Source organism: Hemitrygon akajei, chromosome 27, assembly GCF_048418815.1.
Source record: "Hemitrygon akajei chromosome 27, sHemAka1.3, whole genome shotgun sequence".
NCBI classification, from domain to species: Eukaryota; Metazoa; Chordata; class Chondrichthyes; order Myliobatiformes; family Dasyatidae; genus Hemitrygon; species Hemitrygon akajei.
Genome location: NC_133150.1, coordinates 42,502,900 through 42,520,128, shown reverse-complemented (window position 1 = coordinate 42,520,128; position 17,229 = coordinate 42,502,900). Strand labels below are relative to the sequence as shown.

The window sequence follows — 17,229 nt, the reverse complement described above, 5'->3', positions numbered from 1 at the left end:
GAATGACCATGTAGATTAATTGTTGAAATTGTCATGTAGTTACTGAGGAGAAAAAAATCTATTTTTACTGGTGGGAGGAAGAAAAAGATATTTGTCTTAATAGTGAGGAGAATCGTATGATGAATCTTACAAAGGTGTTTTGTGTAGAGTGAAGGAATATAAATTCAAGTTTAATCTTATGGGAGTAATTCATGCTCCCTAATCCCTAACCCTGAGGATGCTGAGTATGGTTAAGTACACTTCTGTGATTGCAGCTGAGTTTCCAGGAGAACTGATTGAATGCCAGATATGACTTGTTGTGATTCCTTTTTAGAACTTCAGCAGTGCAATTTAAGATCTGTAACTCAACCATATTTTGAGCTTGACCACATTTTTCAGTTTACATAACTTTGTATTGTATATGACAGCTGAGTTAGCCAATTAGTTATTGTTAGTGCAAGTTTTTAGATTAACATATGGAATTGTATACCATCTCATCTAATGACAGCTGTTTTTGTTGCATGTTCAGCAGGGAAAATAATGGATTTCGGAGCAGGAAGTGACATTGTGGCAGGATGGAGTTGTAAATGATCTGTGCTGAATACAAATAATAAGACGTATTCCAATTCTAGTGTTTTTTTTACATTGCATGAATACCTTGTTTCTGACTGTGTCTCTGGATTCAACGATATATTTGAGCTGTATCCCTTCATAAAGCTACTGTCTGGATTATGAAGTTTAATTATTGAATTTTTATTCACTATTGAGTTATTCACTGTTATAAGCAGAGATATTGCAGTTTTAGAAGGAGAGCAACTTAATTGTTCACTTTTTTTTTACTTTGGGTTGAAGGAAGACAGAAGTGTAAGGGTACACAATGCATTATAAAATGCTTCCCCATGGAGGGAGATGAGATGGTGAGTGCTCCCAGGCTGTTACTGTGCAGTCCTTTGTGGCGGATTGTACGCTGTTGAAGGTCTAAACACATCTTGTTGCCTGCTTTGATTTGTAGCTGGAAAGATGTATGAATCTCAGATAAAATTAAGCATTTAGTTTTGTGTATTAAGTTTTTCTAGTTCTGAAAGAGTAGCCGATGGAGAATATAGGGATGCCTGGAATGAGATGAAAAAAGCATTAATGTCAAAATTCCAAATCTCGAGTGTTTATTGTGTATGGAGGATAGTCTTACAGTGAATTGAGCAAGTTTTACTTCAGTGTTAATTGGTTGAGTTTAACTTTTCTTGTTTCTTTATGTAGTCAGTTTCTATCGAGACTAATGGGTTATTGAACTCTCTTCAAATCTGCTTCAATATCTAATATGCTAATTTTGTTTGTTTAGTCTTGTATCAAAAGAAGATAGAACATACAACACAGGACAGGCCCTTTTGCTAGCCATGTTGTGCTGAGTTAATTAAACCAATGAATCCTAATCAATCTAATCCCTTTTCCCCACACATTGAACAGATCCTTCCCTTCTTTGCATATTCATATACCTACTTAAAAGTTTCTTAAATGCTCCAGTGATATCTAGCTCTGCCACCACCCCAACAGTGCATTCCAGGTGTGCATCACTCTGTGTATTTTTAAAAAAAACCTTGCCTCACATGCCCCCTTTTAACCTTAAAGACATGCTCTCTAGTACTGGATACTTCAGTTCCTTGCAAAAGATCTACTGAACAACACACACAAAATGTGGTCTGGCCTGCTGAGTGACTGGCACATTCTCGGCTGCAGGAGTACGTGCTGAGGGACGCACTCAAACTTGGTGCAGCCACCGCAAGGGCCTGGTGGGGAAGGACCGCAGACTAGGGTTCTTCTGCTGCGGGAGTTGAGGGGTGTATACCCCTAAACAAGTGTACGTAAATATGGAATAACAGAATGCCACGTAGGTGGCAAAAAGTGTGAAAATGTAAGACAGCCATGGAAACAGTTGTAAAGGATTGAAAGTCATTGAACGGTTTATCATATGTAATTTTTTTTGGAATAAAGTCTATTTTGTGTTTTTTAAAAAAAAAGTTCCTCCAGCATTTTGTGTGTATTCAGTGTCGAGGTTCATCCCCAGCAGCTGCGTAACAGAGGACTCTCTGATCTACGGGCTGTTCCCGGGGACGCACACCGAGACCAACATCCGGTGCGGCTGGCAGATCATCAACTCGGTCAAAGACGCTCTTTGGTTGGCCCGAAACTTGATGGTCTACCAGCACATGGAGATGTCAGTGGGGGAATGCTGCTGACTGGCACATTCTGGGCTGCAGGAGTACGTGCTGAGAGATGCACTCAAACTTGGTGCAGCCACCGCAAGGGCCCGGTGGGGAAGGACCACAGTCTAGGGTTCTTCTCCCGTGGGAGTTGAGGGGTGGGGGGGACGGGGTGTATATCCCTAAACAAGTGTACGTAAATATGGAATAACAGAGTGCCACGTGGGTGGCGAAAAGTGTGAAAATGTAAAGACAGCCATAGAAACAGTTGTAAAGGATTGAATGGTTTATTGTATATAATTTTATTTTTGAATGAAGTATATTTTGTTTAATAAAAAAAATTTGTGTGTATTGCTTGGATTTCCAGCATCTGCAGATTTTCTCTTGTTTGTGAAAAGATCTACTAAACCCATTTGAGAGATTTTCATGAGCCTATATCCACTGGAAAGTGTGATTATTTACTAATGTATTAAAATTCTTGATCTAGTGGTTAGCACGATGCTATTACAGCTCGGTGTCGGAATTCCATCTCGACGTCCTCTGCGAAGAGTCTCTATACGTCCACCCATGGAATGAGTACGTTTTCCGTGGGTGCTCCAGTTTCCTCCTGTAGTTCAAAGACCTGCTGGATTGGTATTGCTCATTGTAAACTGTCATGTGATTAGGTTGGAGTTAAATTAGGTTCGCAGAGGGTGATGTTGTTCAAAGGGCCAACTCTGCACTGTGTTGCTAAATAATTTAACAGACTCTATCCAAAGGTTCTTGCTGAACTGAGTTGTTTCAGCATTTTCTATTTTTATTTCAGATTTTCCTCATTGCGGTCTTTGGCACTTAAAATTATTTCCTATTGCCACACTTTTGTCATTTTCCCTGTAATTATAACCTTACGGTAGAAATGTATGGTGTCTCAATTTTGTACTGGGGTGAGGGGGAGACTACTGCATTCCAGACAACACTGAAAATGCTGGAGGAACTTGGGTCATACAGCTTCTATGAAGAGAAATAAATAGTCGACAGGTCTCTACCTGAAGCTTCAACTGTTTATTCCTCTTTGTGGATGCTGCCTGATCTACTGAATTCCTCCAGTATTTTGTGTGCGCTGCTATGTATTCCAGCCTCTGCAGAATCTCTTGTTTAGTTAGTTTGAGTTAGTTTCTTCAGAATGCTGTTAATCATTTGTGCATCTTTGGGAGTTGGGAGATGGGTTTTCTTGGAATTATAGTTTTATTTATTGACTACAGCTTTACCTTCAGTATTAATAGGTTCAAGTATGGTCAAATCCTGTGGACTGTCTGTAATGTAATCCCATTAATTTGGTCATACCTTTCTTTTTCCTCAGTTCTACCCATAAAGCCTCACCAGACAAGCTCTCCAGTCTGTCCTGATTGAGCACTGCTGTGATATTTTCCCTGACTAGTAATGCTACCCTCCCCTTTCAATTATTTTGCTGTATTGCATATAAAACAATGGAACCCCAGAACATTGAGCAAGTCAGTCCTGCCCCTCCTGCAACCAAGACTCACTAATGGCTACAATGTCACATGCTGATCTCCCCCTACAATACTCCTTGCATTGGAATATTTGCAGCTCAGAACATCAGTCACTCCATGCTTTATGTTTTGATTCCTGAATTTGTATTTACGCTTAGTAACATCTTTTTCCACAACCACTCTGCTATCTGTTCTGGCATTCTGGTTCCCATTTCTCCCTGCAGCTCTAGTTTAAACCTCTGACCTGTGCAGCACTAGCAAGCCTTCCTTTTAGGATTTTAGTCCCCCTCTGGTTCAGGTGCCAACTGTCCCTTCTGTATAGGTCCCACCTTCCCTGGAAGAGAGGGATGATCCAAAAACCTGAAGCCCTCCCTCCTCTACCAATTCTTTAGCCATGTGTTAAACTGTATAATCTTCCTATTTCTGGCCTCACTAGCACATGATATGAGTAGCAATCCTGAGATCAGAAGCATGGAAGTGCTGTCCTTTAAATTAGCACATAACTCCCTGAATTCACTTTGCAAGACCTCGTCACTCATCCTAACCATTATTGGTACTGACGTGAACCATGACCTCTGGCTGCTCAGGCTCCCACTTAAGAATGCTGTGGACCTGAGATATCCCTGACCCTGGCACCCAGGAGGCAACAAAGCATCCATGAATCACGTTCTCATTCACAGAACCTCTATTTCCCTAACCAACGAATCCCCTATTACAGCAGCTTGCCTCTTCGCTCCCCCCTTCCCTTATAGGCCATGGAGGCAGAGCCCCTGACCACTGTGGCTTTCCTCTACTAGGTCAACCACCCCCCCCCCCGCCCCCACCTCCGCCAACAGTATCCAAGGCAGTATACCTGCACACTGTCTTTACTTAAAATGATTTTCCACTCCTCCATCATTGCAGGGTAATTTAACTTGGATTCTGTTTTTACTTTTTCAGTGTTCTTGTAATTACGTTTGACAACTGTTTGCTGCAGTAGTGAAAGCTAAATGTTGTAAGTCAGTTTGTGACGGTAGCAATGAATTCTGTCCTGCAGCTGTCACAAAGTTCTAGTGAATATAGTACAATCCTTCATTAAGTGCTGCCTTTGTGGATTCCTATGACTAGGTGGATCTTCCCTACTTGCTCTAGTTTAACCCCACATCCCAAAAATCTGCTGCTGGTTAAGTTAAATGGAAAATGAGAATAGTCTCAAGTTCAGGGAGATTGTGAAGTGTTGGAGTGTCACGGGGCATGTGCAAGAGAATAGTTACAGGGCAATAAGTGAGGGGCGGGATTGATGGATTGCGATGAACTGGCACGGAAACGTACAAATACTAAAAGTATGAAAACAATTGAATAAATTTATTGAAATAAATTTTATTTTATGATATGGTCCTTTTGTATTTATAGTCAGAATAGAGGTCACTTTGTCCCTTTGTTGGTGGGTATTCTTTCATTGAGATTCCCTGTCCCAAGCCCCTGATTTTATTGCATCCTGGATCTCTAAGAGTTCATGATGGTATTTCAGCAAAGTCAACAACCTTTTACGGTATTTATTTTATGTAGGACAGGGTGGAGAACTTGGTGAACTTGAATTTGAGTCAATCTTATGCTTCACTAATGAAAATCTATTCGTACCTCACACAAAGGAAGACCTTGGAGGTAGATCTTTCTGTCTCCTTCTCGGGGAAGGGTTCTCAGGTGCTTTGTCAATGATCTTCCTTCTGTGAGAAAGTCAAGGGGAGGGATATTTGATGTTGCTTGCAAAATATTCAGTTTGAAGCACAACTTCAGCAAATGAAGCAGTCTATGTTTGAATGAAAGAACATCTGAACAACAGTGTGATAAGGGCTGATAGGAACAAGTAACATTTCCACTACAGAAGTGCCAGTCAATGACCACCTCCAAGAAAAAAGTCTAATTGCTTACACTTAAGATTCACATACTGTGCAATGGTGAGGGTAGAGTGCCATGAGTGGGGCTGAGGGACTGATGGCAGAGAGGGAGTGCCTAAAGGGGCTGAAGCGGATTTAGACACCCCCAGTCCCGAGCCACCAGGCAATGTCATTTGATTCCAAACAATTGGTTTATTGATCATTACAGAGTGTCTCTCTGGTGCTTCCCACTCCCTGCCCTCTCTCTTCCCCTTTTCCCAAACATGTTTCCCCTCTCCCTACACCCTTCCCACTCTCAGTACACAATAGGTGTATTGTCACTCAGATATGTCATTAAATTAGTTAATTTTTGGTGGCAGCAGTATGGTGGATTACCTACAGTACTGTGCAAAAGTACTCACTGTCAATATCCTCAGGTTTCACCATTGATTTTTTTCGTGGATTAGCGTGGCACCAACAACTCTCATTAAGTCAGGACCATCTGGTATAGGCAATGGTCCATAGATCCTTCGGTTAACGGTAAGGGTCCATGGCATTAAAAAAGAGTTGGGAACCCCGATCTATAACAAGGCATCTTAATTAGTGTGCTTTCAAGCACCCTAAGTGCTCCTTCCTTCCTCCCACTACTGATGCACACTGATGGAGAGAAAGTTTAGGATGCAGAATTTACCTTCCACAAAACACTCTGCATATACTCACCCAGATTACTAAAGCAGAACCTCCCAAAAGTGCAACCTCAGCCATCAAACAGGACAAGGGTAGTTTGGGCATGGAGCATTTCCAAACCATTCCCAGTTCATTTCCAAATCATACATCATCCTGACTTAGAAATGTATCGCTGGTTCTTCAATTAACACTATGGGAGTTGTTTCACCAGGTGGACCACAGCAGAACATGAAGGTAGTTCATAAGTGGAATTAGGGAAGGGTAGTGAATGCTAGTGTTGACAGTGATATCCAGATCTGGACAATGAGTATAAACTGAAAACTCAATAGTGGCTTACCAGGTGTAGACTTATGTGGGAGTGGGGGAGAGAAATTGAGTACTATATCTTTTCTAATGTGTTTATAAGTCACAGATTTATGGATAAAAACTTTAACCTAGGTAAGAATTCTCACAGGCATGGTACAGTATGCATGCATGATTATAAAGCTACTGGCACTACTGACTAGGAATATATTTCTAAGTACTCGAGGCTGGAAAAATTGTGAGCCAGTATAGTCCCATGCCTTTGACTCCTTTGTTTGGTGTACATACATACAATTATATAACCAGCTGTCTATATCAGCTTTGCTTACAGTTTAGTCATGTTCAAGCAACTCGGTTTCCCTTCAGCAAATAGCAAATGGTTCATAACGCTATTTTGATTATTGCTATTTAATCTTCAAGATTCTGAGTGTATTTAAATATTTTAATTGACCAGAACCAGTGCTAAACTAATGATAACACACACAAAATGCTGGTGGAACACAGCAGGCCAGGCAGCATCTATAGGGAGAAGCGCTGTCGACGTTCCGGGGTGAGACCCTTCGTCAGGACAGCGCTTCTCCCTATAGATGCTGCCTGGCCTGCTGTGTTCCACCAGCATTTTGTGTGTGTTGTTGTTTGAATTTCCAGCATCTACAGATTTCCTCGTGTCTAAACTAATGATGTTCAATTCCTTTTTGCCATTGTTGTGGAAGGTATAGAGCAGCTGAATCTATACATGTTACAGAAAATATGCATTATCTGTCACTGACCTTGCAAAATTATCACTTATGCTTCCACTTCTCGTGACTTTCATGGAGTCCTATTTTTGCTCATCAATTGTCCATTGAATGAATCACAAAAAGTCACAGCTGGTGGTGAAAGGCATAAGCAGCTATTTAAAACCTGAAAATTATCTCCAGGTTCATTCTTGCTTTGTAGTAACAGTGACAAACATTGCAATTTGCACTTACGGAAAATCACATGGAAATTTATGTACTTTTTATTTATTGAGATAAAGTGCGGAATAGGCTCTTGTGTCCCTTTGAACCCAACAACCCCTGATTTAATCCTAGCCTAATCACAGGACAATTTACAATGACTAATTAACCTATCAACATATTAGTTGATATGTTAACCAATTAACTATGGTCAGAAAGCAGAGGACCTGGAAGAAACCCACATGGTCATGGAGAGCGTACAAACTCCTTACAGACAGCAGTGGGAAATGAACTCAAGTTACTGGTACTGTAAAACGTGCTAACCACTACGCAACCATGCCTCAATAATTCCATAATCTAGAGTTATACAGAATAAAACTGGGCCTTTTAAGTTAACTTGTCCATGCCCACTGTGATGCCTACCTACGCTAATCCCATTAACTCACTTTAGAATGCTGTACACTGTAATAGTAACTGTCTGTACCTCTTCCTCTGGCAGCACTTCCCATATAACCACCACTCTGTGTGGAAAAATTATTCATCAGATCTCTTATTAAAAAATCTTGAATTTCTAGTTTAGGTTCCTCACCATAGAAAAAAGATTCTATATATCCTATCTCTTCCCCTCATAATATTATAAACCTCTATAAGGACACCTCTCAGCCTCCAATATTTCAGTGTGAATAAACCCAGCCCCTCTAAACTGTCCTCCAAAGCCCTCCATTCCAGGCAACATCCTGGTGAATCTCTTCTGCACTTTCTTTATTGCATATCCGTCCTGTCAGAATAAATCCTGCTTATAAAGTAACTTTAAAAAAAACAGTTAAGCCTCTCTCTTGACCATGTTGACTGTCAGTGATTTTAAATAGCAGGAATGTAAAGAAGCAGTCAGAAACTTCTTTTCAATTGCTTCATTAATATCTTTTGTGACGTGGAAATAAAAATCACCCTTTCAAAGAATTTAAAATATTTAAAATCAGATCTGTTTTAAACAATTACAAACTTCTAAGTTAGCTCAAGTAATTTTCTTTTTAAATTACACATAATTTGATTGTTATTTTTGGTCTTAGAGCACCTACAGAGCACTTGCAGATGCAGTAAGTAGATTCCCACCTTGCAAATGAGGAATTACAACAAATTTACTCATGGCTGCTGAACTCCTGGAGGATTCCTTTTTTTGAAGACTGTTGAAGATAACCCAACAAGTTTAGGATTTGTGTGTTTGTATGGGAATCTTTAGTTCTAGTGGCACGTGTGTGGTGAAATACTAGAAGGCTTTTCCCTGTTAAGTTTTTGTTCGTTTGCATAACAATCTATTTGGACAGAAAGATGATCATTAATGATAAACACAAGAGATTCTGCAGATTCTGGAAATCCAGAGCAACACACACACAATGTTGGAGGAACTCAGCAGGTCAGGCTGCATCTATGAAAATGAATAAATAGTCAACATTTTGGGCTGAGGCCCCCCCAGCAGGACTGAGAAGGAAGGGGGACAATGCTTAATAAAAAGGTGGGGGAGAGGAAAGAGGACAAGCTAGAAGGTGACTGGTGAAACCTAGTGGGTGTGAAAGGTAAAGGGCTGGAGGAGAAGGAATCTGTTAGGAGAGGAGAGTGGACATTGGGGAAAGGGAAGAAGGAGGGGTACTGGAGGTGATGATAGGCAGGTGAAGCAAGTAGGTAAGAGATCAGAGTGAGGAATAGAAGAAGAGGTAGGGGAAAAGGAAAAAAATATTGGAAGGAGAAATCAATGTTCAGGCTATTCAGATTGGAGGCTACCTAAGTGGAATATGACATGTTGCTCCTCCACCCTCTTATCTCCCTCATTAGTGATGTAAAGTTGTAGACAGAGTTCAGTAAAAGCAAATTCAAAGTGGCATTTTCCACTGTATATTCACAATGTTCCTGGCATCTATTAGTACTTCACATGTACAGTAAGTGCCAGAAGGCTATAAAAAGAGGACAGATCACTTATCTATTTTATGAAAATATTAATCAAGTTTGTAATTCTATAAAGGTTGCTAATTAAAATCTGACATTTTGTAATATTATTATTGCTCAATGGCAGGAATAATGTAGATATTCTGTGAATAACTTAAGATTTTTTGTGGATGACTACACCAAAGTTTTCTACTGAGTGACAGATTTAAGTAAGCAGACATTTTCAAATACTCAAGTTGTTTCTCAAATCAACAGTAATTTTTAATGACCTCTGAAGTGACTCCCTTTATTTGAGAGCAATTTGATAAATGAATGGTTTGTGGCAGAGTTGACTCTAATGAAATAATTACTGTAATTTTGTTATTTCACTTTGACCTTCATTTTGATGTTGGAGCACATTCAAGGATATTAGATCTTTAATGTCGAGGCGGTAAGTCATTAATCAGTAGCACAGTACACAGGTTACAGCTAACACACTTTTTTTTGGACTCTGCAGCACTGTGCAAAAGACTTGGGCACCCTAGCTGTACACATATGTACCTAAGGCTTTTGGCAGTACTGTATTTATCAATGTGAAACGGAGAATGAGTTTGTAAATCTGGTAGGAGCAAAGGATGTCCAGAGTGGTATGGCCAGAGTGCTATGGCAGTGTGTGGGACAGGTGCAGAGTGGGTGTGCTAGGGGCAGACACACCCAACCCTGAGACACCAGGCAAGGTCATTTGATTCCAAATATTTGGTTAATTGATCATTACAGAATGTTTCTCTGATGCTCCTGCTCCTTCCCCCCCCCCCACCTTCCCCCTTCCCCAACCATGATTCCCCTTTCCCTGCCCTGTTCCCCACTCTCAGTCCACAACAGAGACCCATATCAGAATTAGGTTTTTCATCACTCGCGTGTCACAAAATATGTTTTTTTGTGGCAGCAGTACAGTGCAATACATAAAACTACTACAGTACTGTGCAAACGTCTTCGGCATTCTAGCTATATATATATGTACAGAAGACTTTTACACAGTAGTGAGGTCTTTGTATTTCTGGAAATGTTTTAACAGAAACTTATGCATTTTGCGTTTTGGGAGCAATAAATACAGTTGCTACCTTAGTCTTCCGAAGAATAGAGAGTAGTTTGATGTTGTGAATGTGTGGACGTCCTGATTAACACTTGAATTTTTTTTTTACATATGCTCTGCTATGTGGCAGGGTGATGGATTATAGGGGGCAAAAAGGAGTGCTCCAAAGTGCATATCGGTAAATAAGTATAATTCATTTTTATTCATGTATACACCTTAGCTACCTTCCCAAAATAGCAGGCACTTCTTTGTTTGTCTGAGTTCGGCCACTTGAACACTGCAGTTCTAGAGACATGGTGGTTATAAACCAGCTGCTTTATTATGGCTGAGCTGGAATCTTTATCTTTTTAGTTCATTACACACAACAACTGAGCTTTCGGTGAAGTCAAGATCATCCTTATTTACTGATTACTGCCTCCTTGCCTCCTCTGATACCAAGATTATAGGTAGGACTCTTCAGATTCCAGTCGGTGTACTTGAAGAAATCTGAGAACAAAACAGTTCATGTCAAGATAAGATAACCTTATTTTAAAATAGGCTTATTTAAAAACAATTAGGAGACACTATTATTGTTTGTTTACTTCTATCAGTAATTCAATTTATGTCTGATTAAAAGATTTTTATTTGTATCATGGTAGCATTGGAAAATAATGTATGAACCATTTTTGTTCTTGAACATTTGAAGTTTTACTTTATTTGGAAGGACCTGCATAAATAACTACTTCATAATGCTACATACACAACGCTGGAAGAACTCAGCAGGTCAGGCAGCATCCGTGAGAAAAGAGTAGCCAACGTTTCGGGCCGAGACCCTTCATCCTGTTTTCTACTCTTTTCTCACGGATGCTGCCTGACCTGCTGAGTTCTTCCAGCATTGTGTACGTATTCTTTGATCCACAGCATCTGCAGTTGTATTTTTGTGTTTTACTTCATAATGCTGCTGTGGAACTTGATGATTGGAGGTCCTTTTGATGTCCATAATACATTTAATTTTCCATTAACTTGGGTAAGGGACATAGGTCCTAGATAATTGGGTCATGAGAAAATAAGTGACAATCTCCGTTATTGTATTTCATTTGTATTACTTTAATTATATCATTTTTAATCCTTTTTGGGATGATTCATTGCTGTGACCCTTTAAATCAAAATATCTTTGATCTGCTTTCACAGATTTACACAAGACGGGGACTCTGAAGCAAATTCATTGCTCTCAGTCTTTACCTGGAACTCCACTCTCTTTGAAAACCTTTCCTATCAATCTTCCTACATCAATGGATGGAAAGTTTAAGGAGATTGCAGAGGTGAGTGATTAATCATTCAGCAGCTTTAGTTTGGTTGGAGGCTGACCTATTTAAAAAATGTCAGAACTAAAGCTCCATTGTTCAGAACCTAATTAGTATGCCATGAATAGTAAACACAAGATTTTTTAAGTAGATGGTGCATTATTGAGTGATTTCCTTTTGAACTTTCAGAAATGTTTTTTTCATTCTCAATCAATTTGCATAATTATATTTATCATGTTTTTTTTCATCTGTTGCTGGTCCTGCTGCATTATTACACCTACCTACTTAGTGAAGTCCAAATTGAACTGTGAGATGCAATTTTAGTGTGCTACTGTGTTGAAATCTAAAGAAAATAAAATCATCCCAACTATTCAGTTTCAGCAAATTCTGACCTTTTAAGGAATTGTACAAGAAAAAAAATTTGAAAAAAATAGTGTAGTTGCACAAAGTTAACAGACACTGGATAATCTCTTGAAGTATTCTGGAGAATAATTTGTGTCAGAAGAGGAAACGTTTTTGTTACCCAAACCACAATCTGTTCCAGCTGCTACTATCTGGGAAATGGTAGCGCAGCATAAAAGCCAGGACCAACAGGCTCCGGGATAGCTTCTTCCACTAGGCCGTTGGACTGATTAATTCATGCTGATATAATTATATTTCCATGTTATATTGACTGTCCTGTTGTACATACTATTTATTAAAATTACTATACATTGCACATTTATGCAGAGATGTAATTTAAAGATCTTTACTCGTGTATATGAAGGATGTAAGTAATAAAGTCAATTCAGTTCAGTTAAAATTGGATGCATTGAGTGATATGTATGTTCTATGTTACTATATGATCAAAGCTTACTGAATGCTGTCAGAGTGGTAATGTAGCGGTTAGTGCGACAAGATGTCGGAGTTCAGAGTTCAATCTGGGTGTCCTCTGTAAGGAGTTTGTACATCTTCCCCATGGAATGCATGGATTTTGTCCAGGTCCTCTGGTATCCTTAAACAGTGTACTGGTTAGTAGGTTAATTGATTAATGTAAATTGTCCCGTCATTGGGCCACGGTTAAATCAGGGTTGCTGGCGGCGTGGCTTGGAGGGCCAGAATTTGTTTTTATCTCTATATGAAAAATAAAAATCTTATCTTCATTAATCTTCCCATTGTTCTCTGATATATTAGGGGGGGGGGGACGTTTGCTTAATCACTCTTTATTCAATTTCACTTTTTGTTCTAATCTTCTCAAACCAGGCGTGACATAAAACATATAAAACAGGAACAGGCCCTTCGGCCTCATGGTCTGTGCTAAGCATGATAGAATATTCCAGATAATTTAACCCAGCTTAGTGTGAAGTGGTTCATTTCGGTGGATCAAATTTGAAGACAGAATATAATAATTGTAAGCCTCTTGGCAGTGTGGAGAATCAGTGAGATCTTGGGATCTGTGTCCATAGGGCACTCAAAGCTATGGCACAGGTTGACAGTGTTGTTAAGAAGGCATATGGTGTGTTGGCCTTTGTCAACCATGGAATTGAGTTCAAGAGCTGTGAAGTAATGTTACAGTTATATAAGACCTTAGTTGGACCCCACTTGGAGTACTGTGTTCAGTTCTGGTCACCTCATTACAAGAGGGATATGGTTACTATAGAGCATATATGTCAAACTCAAGGCCCGCGGGCCAAATCCGGCCCACGGTGGAATTATCTTTGGCCCGCGAGATAATATCTAATTACTATTAAGGCTGGCCCCAGTAATCGAAGCGCCTATGGCGTATGATATGGCTAATGCTGAGTTTATTCAGGTACCAGGTTTTCAGGGGTTTTAGTGTTTATTCGGCAGTCTTGCTCGGCAGTCTTCTTCATAAGAAACGGAATTTGTAAAGTGAAACACTTTGTAGTTATAGCAGAGACTGAGACACATGAGAGCAGGCTGAAAAAACGGAGGCAACGAAAGCTGCGTTCGCACGCGTCCGACTGATCCGGCCCGCATGAAGCTGCATTTTGCTCAATCTGGCCCGTGACCTAAAATGAGTTTGACACCCCTGCTATAGAGAGAGTGCAGAGGAGATTTACAAGAATGTTGCCTGGATTGGAGAGCATGCCTTATGAGAATAGGTTGAGTAAACGTGGCCATTTCTCTCTGGAGCAAAGGAGGATGAGAAGTGACCTGTTAGAAGAGTATAAGATGATGAGAGGCATTGATCATGTGGATAGCCAGAGGCTTTTTTTCTCAGGACTGAAATGACTAACATGAGGGGGCATAGTTTTAAGATGCTCAGAAGTAGGTACAAGGTGGATGTTAGAGGTAAACACAAAATACACTGCAGATGCTGGGTCAAAGCAACACGCATGGCTTGCTGGAGGAACTCAGCAGGTCGGGCAGCATCCGTGGAAATGAATCCGCTGGGTCCTGACGAAGGGTCTTGGCCCAAAATGTTGACTGTTCATTTACACGGATGCTGCCCAACCTGCTGAGTTCCTCCAGGATGTCAGAGGTAAGCTTTTCACACAGAGAGTGGTGGGTATATGGAATGCACTGCCAGCGATGATGGTAGAGGCGGATACAATAGGGTCTTTTAAAAGACTCATAGATAGGTACATGGTGTTTAGAAAAATAGAGGGCTAAGTGTAAGGAAATTCTGTGCAGTTTCTAGAGTAGGTTACATGGTCTGCACAACATTGTGGGCTGAAGGGCCTGTAATGTGCTGTAGATTTCTATGTTTCCATGCTTAAATTCCCTTCCGCCTGCACACAGGTTTATTATCAATGTATTATCTGACATGAAGTTTGTCATTTTGTGCAATATAACTATGCAAAGACAAAATTGCCATAAATTATGAAATAAATAAGTAGTGAAAACAAGGAAAATGCAGTAGTGTTCATGGAATGTTATATTCATGTGCCTTTATAAAAGCTTCTTGGACACCACTGTCATAGCTGCCTCCACTACCACCCATGGCAGCACATTCCAGGCACCTACTGCAATCTATACATAATTTAAAAACTTGTCCTGCACATTCCCATTAAACTTTCCCTATTTCACATAGTAAGTATGCTCTCTATTATTTCACATTTCTACCTTGGGGTGGGGCGGGGGGAAGAGCCTCTGTCTTCCCTATCCATGCCTCTCATAGTTTTACAAACTTCTATCAGTGTTCATTTGCAGCATCTTACCTTTAGATTTATCAATTTAACAAAACTGTTGTCTAGCCCACTGTGCCAGAAGTACTGCACACAAAGTGTGTGAGTCCTAATGAAGGGTCTCAGCCCAAAACATCAATTGTTTATTCATTTCCATTGATGCTGCCTGATCTGCAGAGTTCCTCCAGCATTTACTGTGTATTACTCTGAATTTCCAGCATCTGCAGAATCTCTTGTGTTTATGCCTAAAGTATTTTCTTATTGATAAATTCACTGATGAAATTCTGAAAAGGCCAGATCTGCAGAAAATTTAGTCATGTTCTTCTATTGGATTTGAATTGATGTTTTAATGAATTATTCTTGTATCACATGAAATATGCCAGTAATTCCAAATATTTAATGTGCGACATGAGAGTTTATTTGAACCCTCATTTGCTTTTTTTATTTATGACATCAGGAGCTGTTCACGCGATCTTTAACTGAAAGTGACATGAGGACTGCTCCCTATGAATTTCCAGAGGAGAGTCCCATTGAACAACTGGAGGAGAGACGACAACGATTGGAACGTCAGATCAGCCAGGACGTGAGGTAGTTGAGGTTTCATAGTACTTGACTTTAGTTCACTCTGCAAGAAAATATGAAGGAGAGTATTGTAGTGAGAAGTAGGTTATCTTGAGGCTCTGCAGCAGTTCAGTAAGCCAAAGTGGAGGAATATTTGACTTTGTATTTTTTTGGCTATAAGTTCATTTTGCATTGATTAGGAACTATTTGATAGACTTTATTGCTCCAGGCACTTGGTCTGAATGGACATTTTATCAGTAGGCTGGAGTTAACAGCTGAAGGCTGCCTATTATATGTTTTCTTGCACTATTGTGGAATATTTTTGTTATTTTTGATTATATTATTTCACATTGAGTGTTCACATTGCCTCTGAATAAAACATCAAGTTCTTGAAGAATTACAGAATTTCTTAAAGAGCATTGCTGTTAATTATGAATTAAAAATATGATATTAACAAAGGACAGTTGTTATCATTAGCAAATGGCAGAGAAAAGCTAACAAAATCCCATGTTACTATATTTCCAAGCACTGGTCAATTTTATTTCATGATGACCTCTCTGTTTCGAAGAGTTGACTGATTATGATACTTGTGCACTTGTCAACCTTTGTGTAATAAATCAAATAGAAGTTTCACCACAGGCATGAATGCTGAAAATACAAATAATTGCTGTGCAAATAGTTGCTTATATTGGACAAGCTGAAGTGTGTTGCAGTTAAGCATTACAAGTAATTTAGACATCATTAATTCTTGCTGTTTGTCATCTGCCAAACAAGTGATCCGTAAACCCTATCCATTAGTCATAACAAATGTGATCAAATGAAATTTAACTTGACAAAGAGGTATATTTGTCATGCTTGAGCTAAGGAATAAGAGAAGTGAACAGGCAAGCATGAAATGTTCTGCTCATCCATACATCCATTGCACACTCTCACTTCATTAGAAGCTGCATTTTCTTGTGAAGTGTTATTGTAAATGGAACTTGGTGCAGGAATTTGAAATTTGCCTGATCCTCAAGTATGCCTGTTTCGATTTGGATAATTTGACCAGTTCTCTTTAGGTAAAGCTAGTTAGAGTGCTGAAGTAAAACATGGTGCTCTGCCTCCAGAGAAACTGAAGTGGTGGTGTCAAATATTCACCTGCTGCTGCATATGAAGAAATGGTAGTGAGCAAACTTTTTTTAAAAAAAAGATGCAGGGGAAGGGCTGGAGTAAAGACTCTCAAACTTTTTCATCTTTAACAGTGCTTGTGTATTTAACTGTAAGCTATGTCCAAAGATCCTATTTTAGCAATAATTTATCTTAAACGTCTGATTTTCTTGTCTGCTCAGGTTTATCCTAGTTCAGCACTTTGTTGCCACCATTCTGGTTACTATGCATTTCTGTTGTAAAGCTTCAAGTGCTCTCACAGTAACTGTTAATCAATGGCAAGTGGAATTGACAATCCCATGTGCTTTATAATTTTTTTTCATGACTTGTTTTCATTTCTTGGTTGTTTCTTTAAATAGCTGTCAAAAGTTAAGATTAATATTGATGAAATGCTGATAATCTGAACAAGATTGTGAGTAGTTTTGCCTATGCTGAAGGACTTCCCAATGTTATAGAAGATAGAACAGTATAGGGCCTTTGGCTCATGATATGGTGCCAGCCTTATAACCTACTTTTTAAGAGTAGTCTAATATTTCTTTCCCCCTCCAAACATAACCCTCCGTTTTTTCATTCATCCATATGTCTGTCTAAGAGTCTCTTAAATGTGCCCAATGTAACTGCCTCTATTAGTACCCCCAGCAGCG

At 39.6% G+C, this 17,229-nt stretch overlaps 1 protein-coding gene across 5 annotated transcripts in view; it reads left to right on the top strand.

Moving 5' to 3' along the window:
* Positions 1 to 17,229, top strand: part of LOC140717300 (AMP deaminase 2-like) — a 142,456-nt gene that overhangs the window by 73,226 nt on the left and 52,001 nt on the right. For all 5 annotated transcript variants that reach the window (XM_073030750.1, XM_073030749.1, XM_073030748.1 and 2 more), the window contains exons 2-3: positions 11,635 to 11,765; positions 15,336 to 15,466. In XM_073030750.1, the coding sequence (XP_072886851.1) occupies positions 11,635 to 11,765; positions 15,336 to 15,466 (262 nt within the window). The remainder of the gene's footprint in view (positions 1 to 11,634; positions 11,766 to 15,335; positions 15,467 to 17,229) is intronic.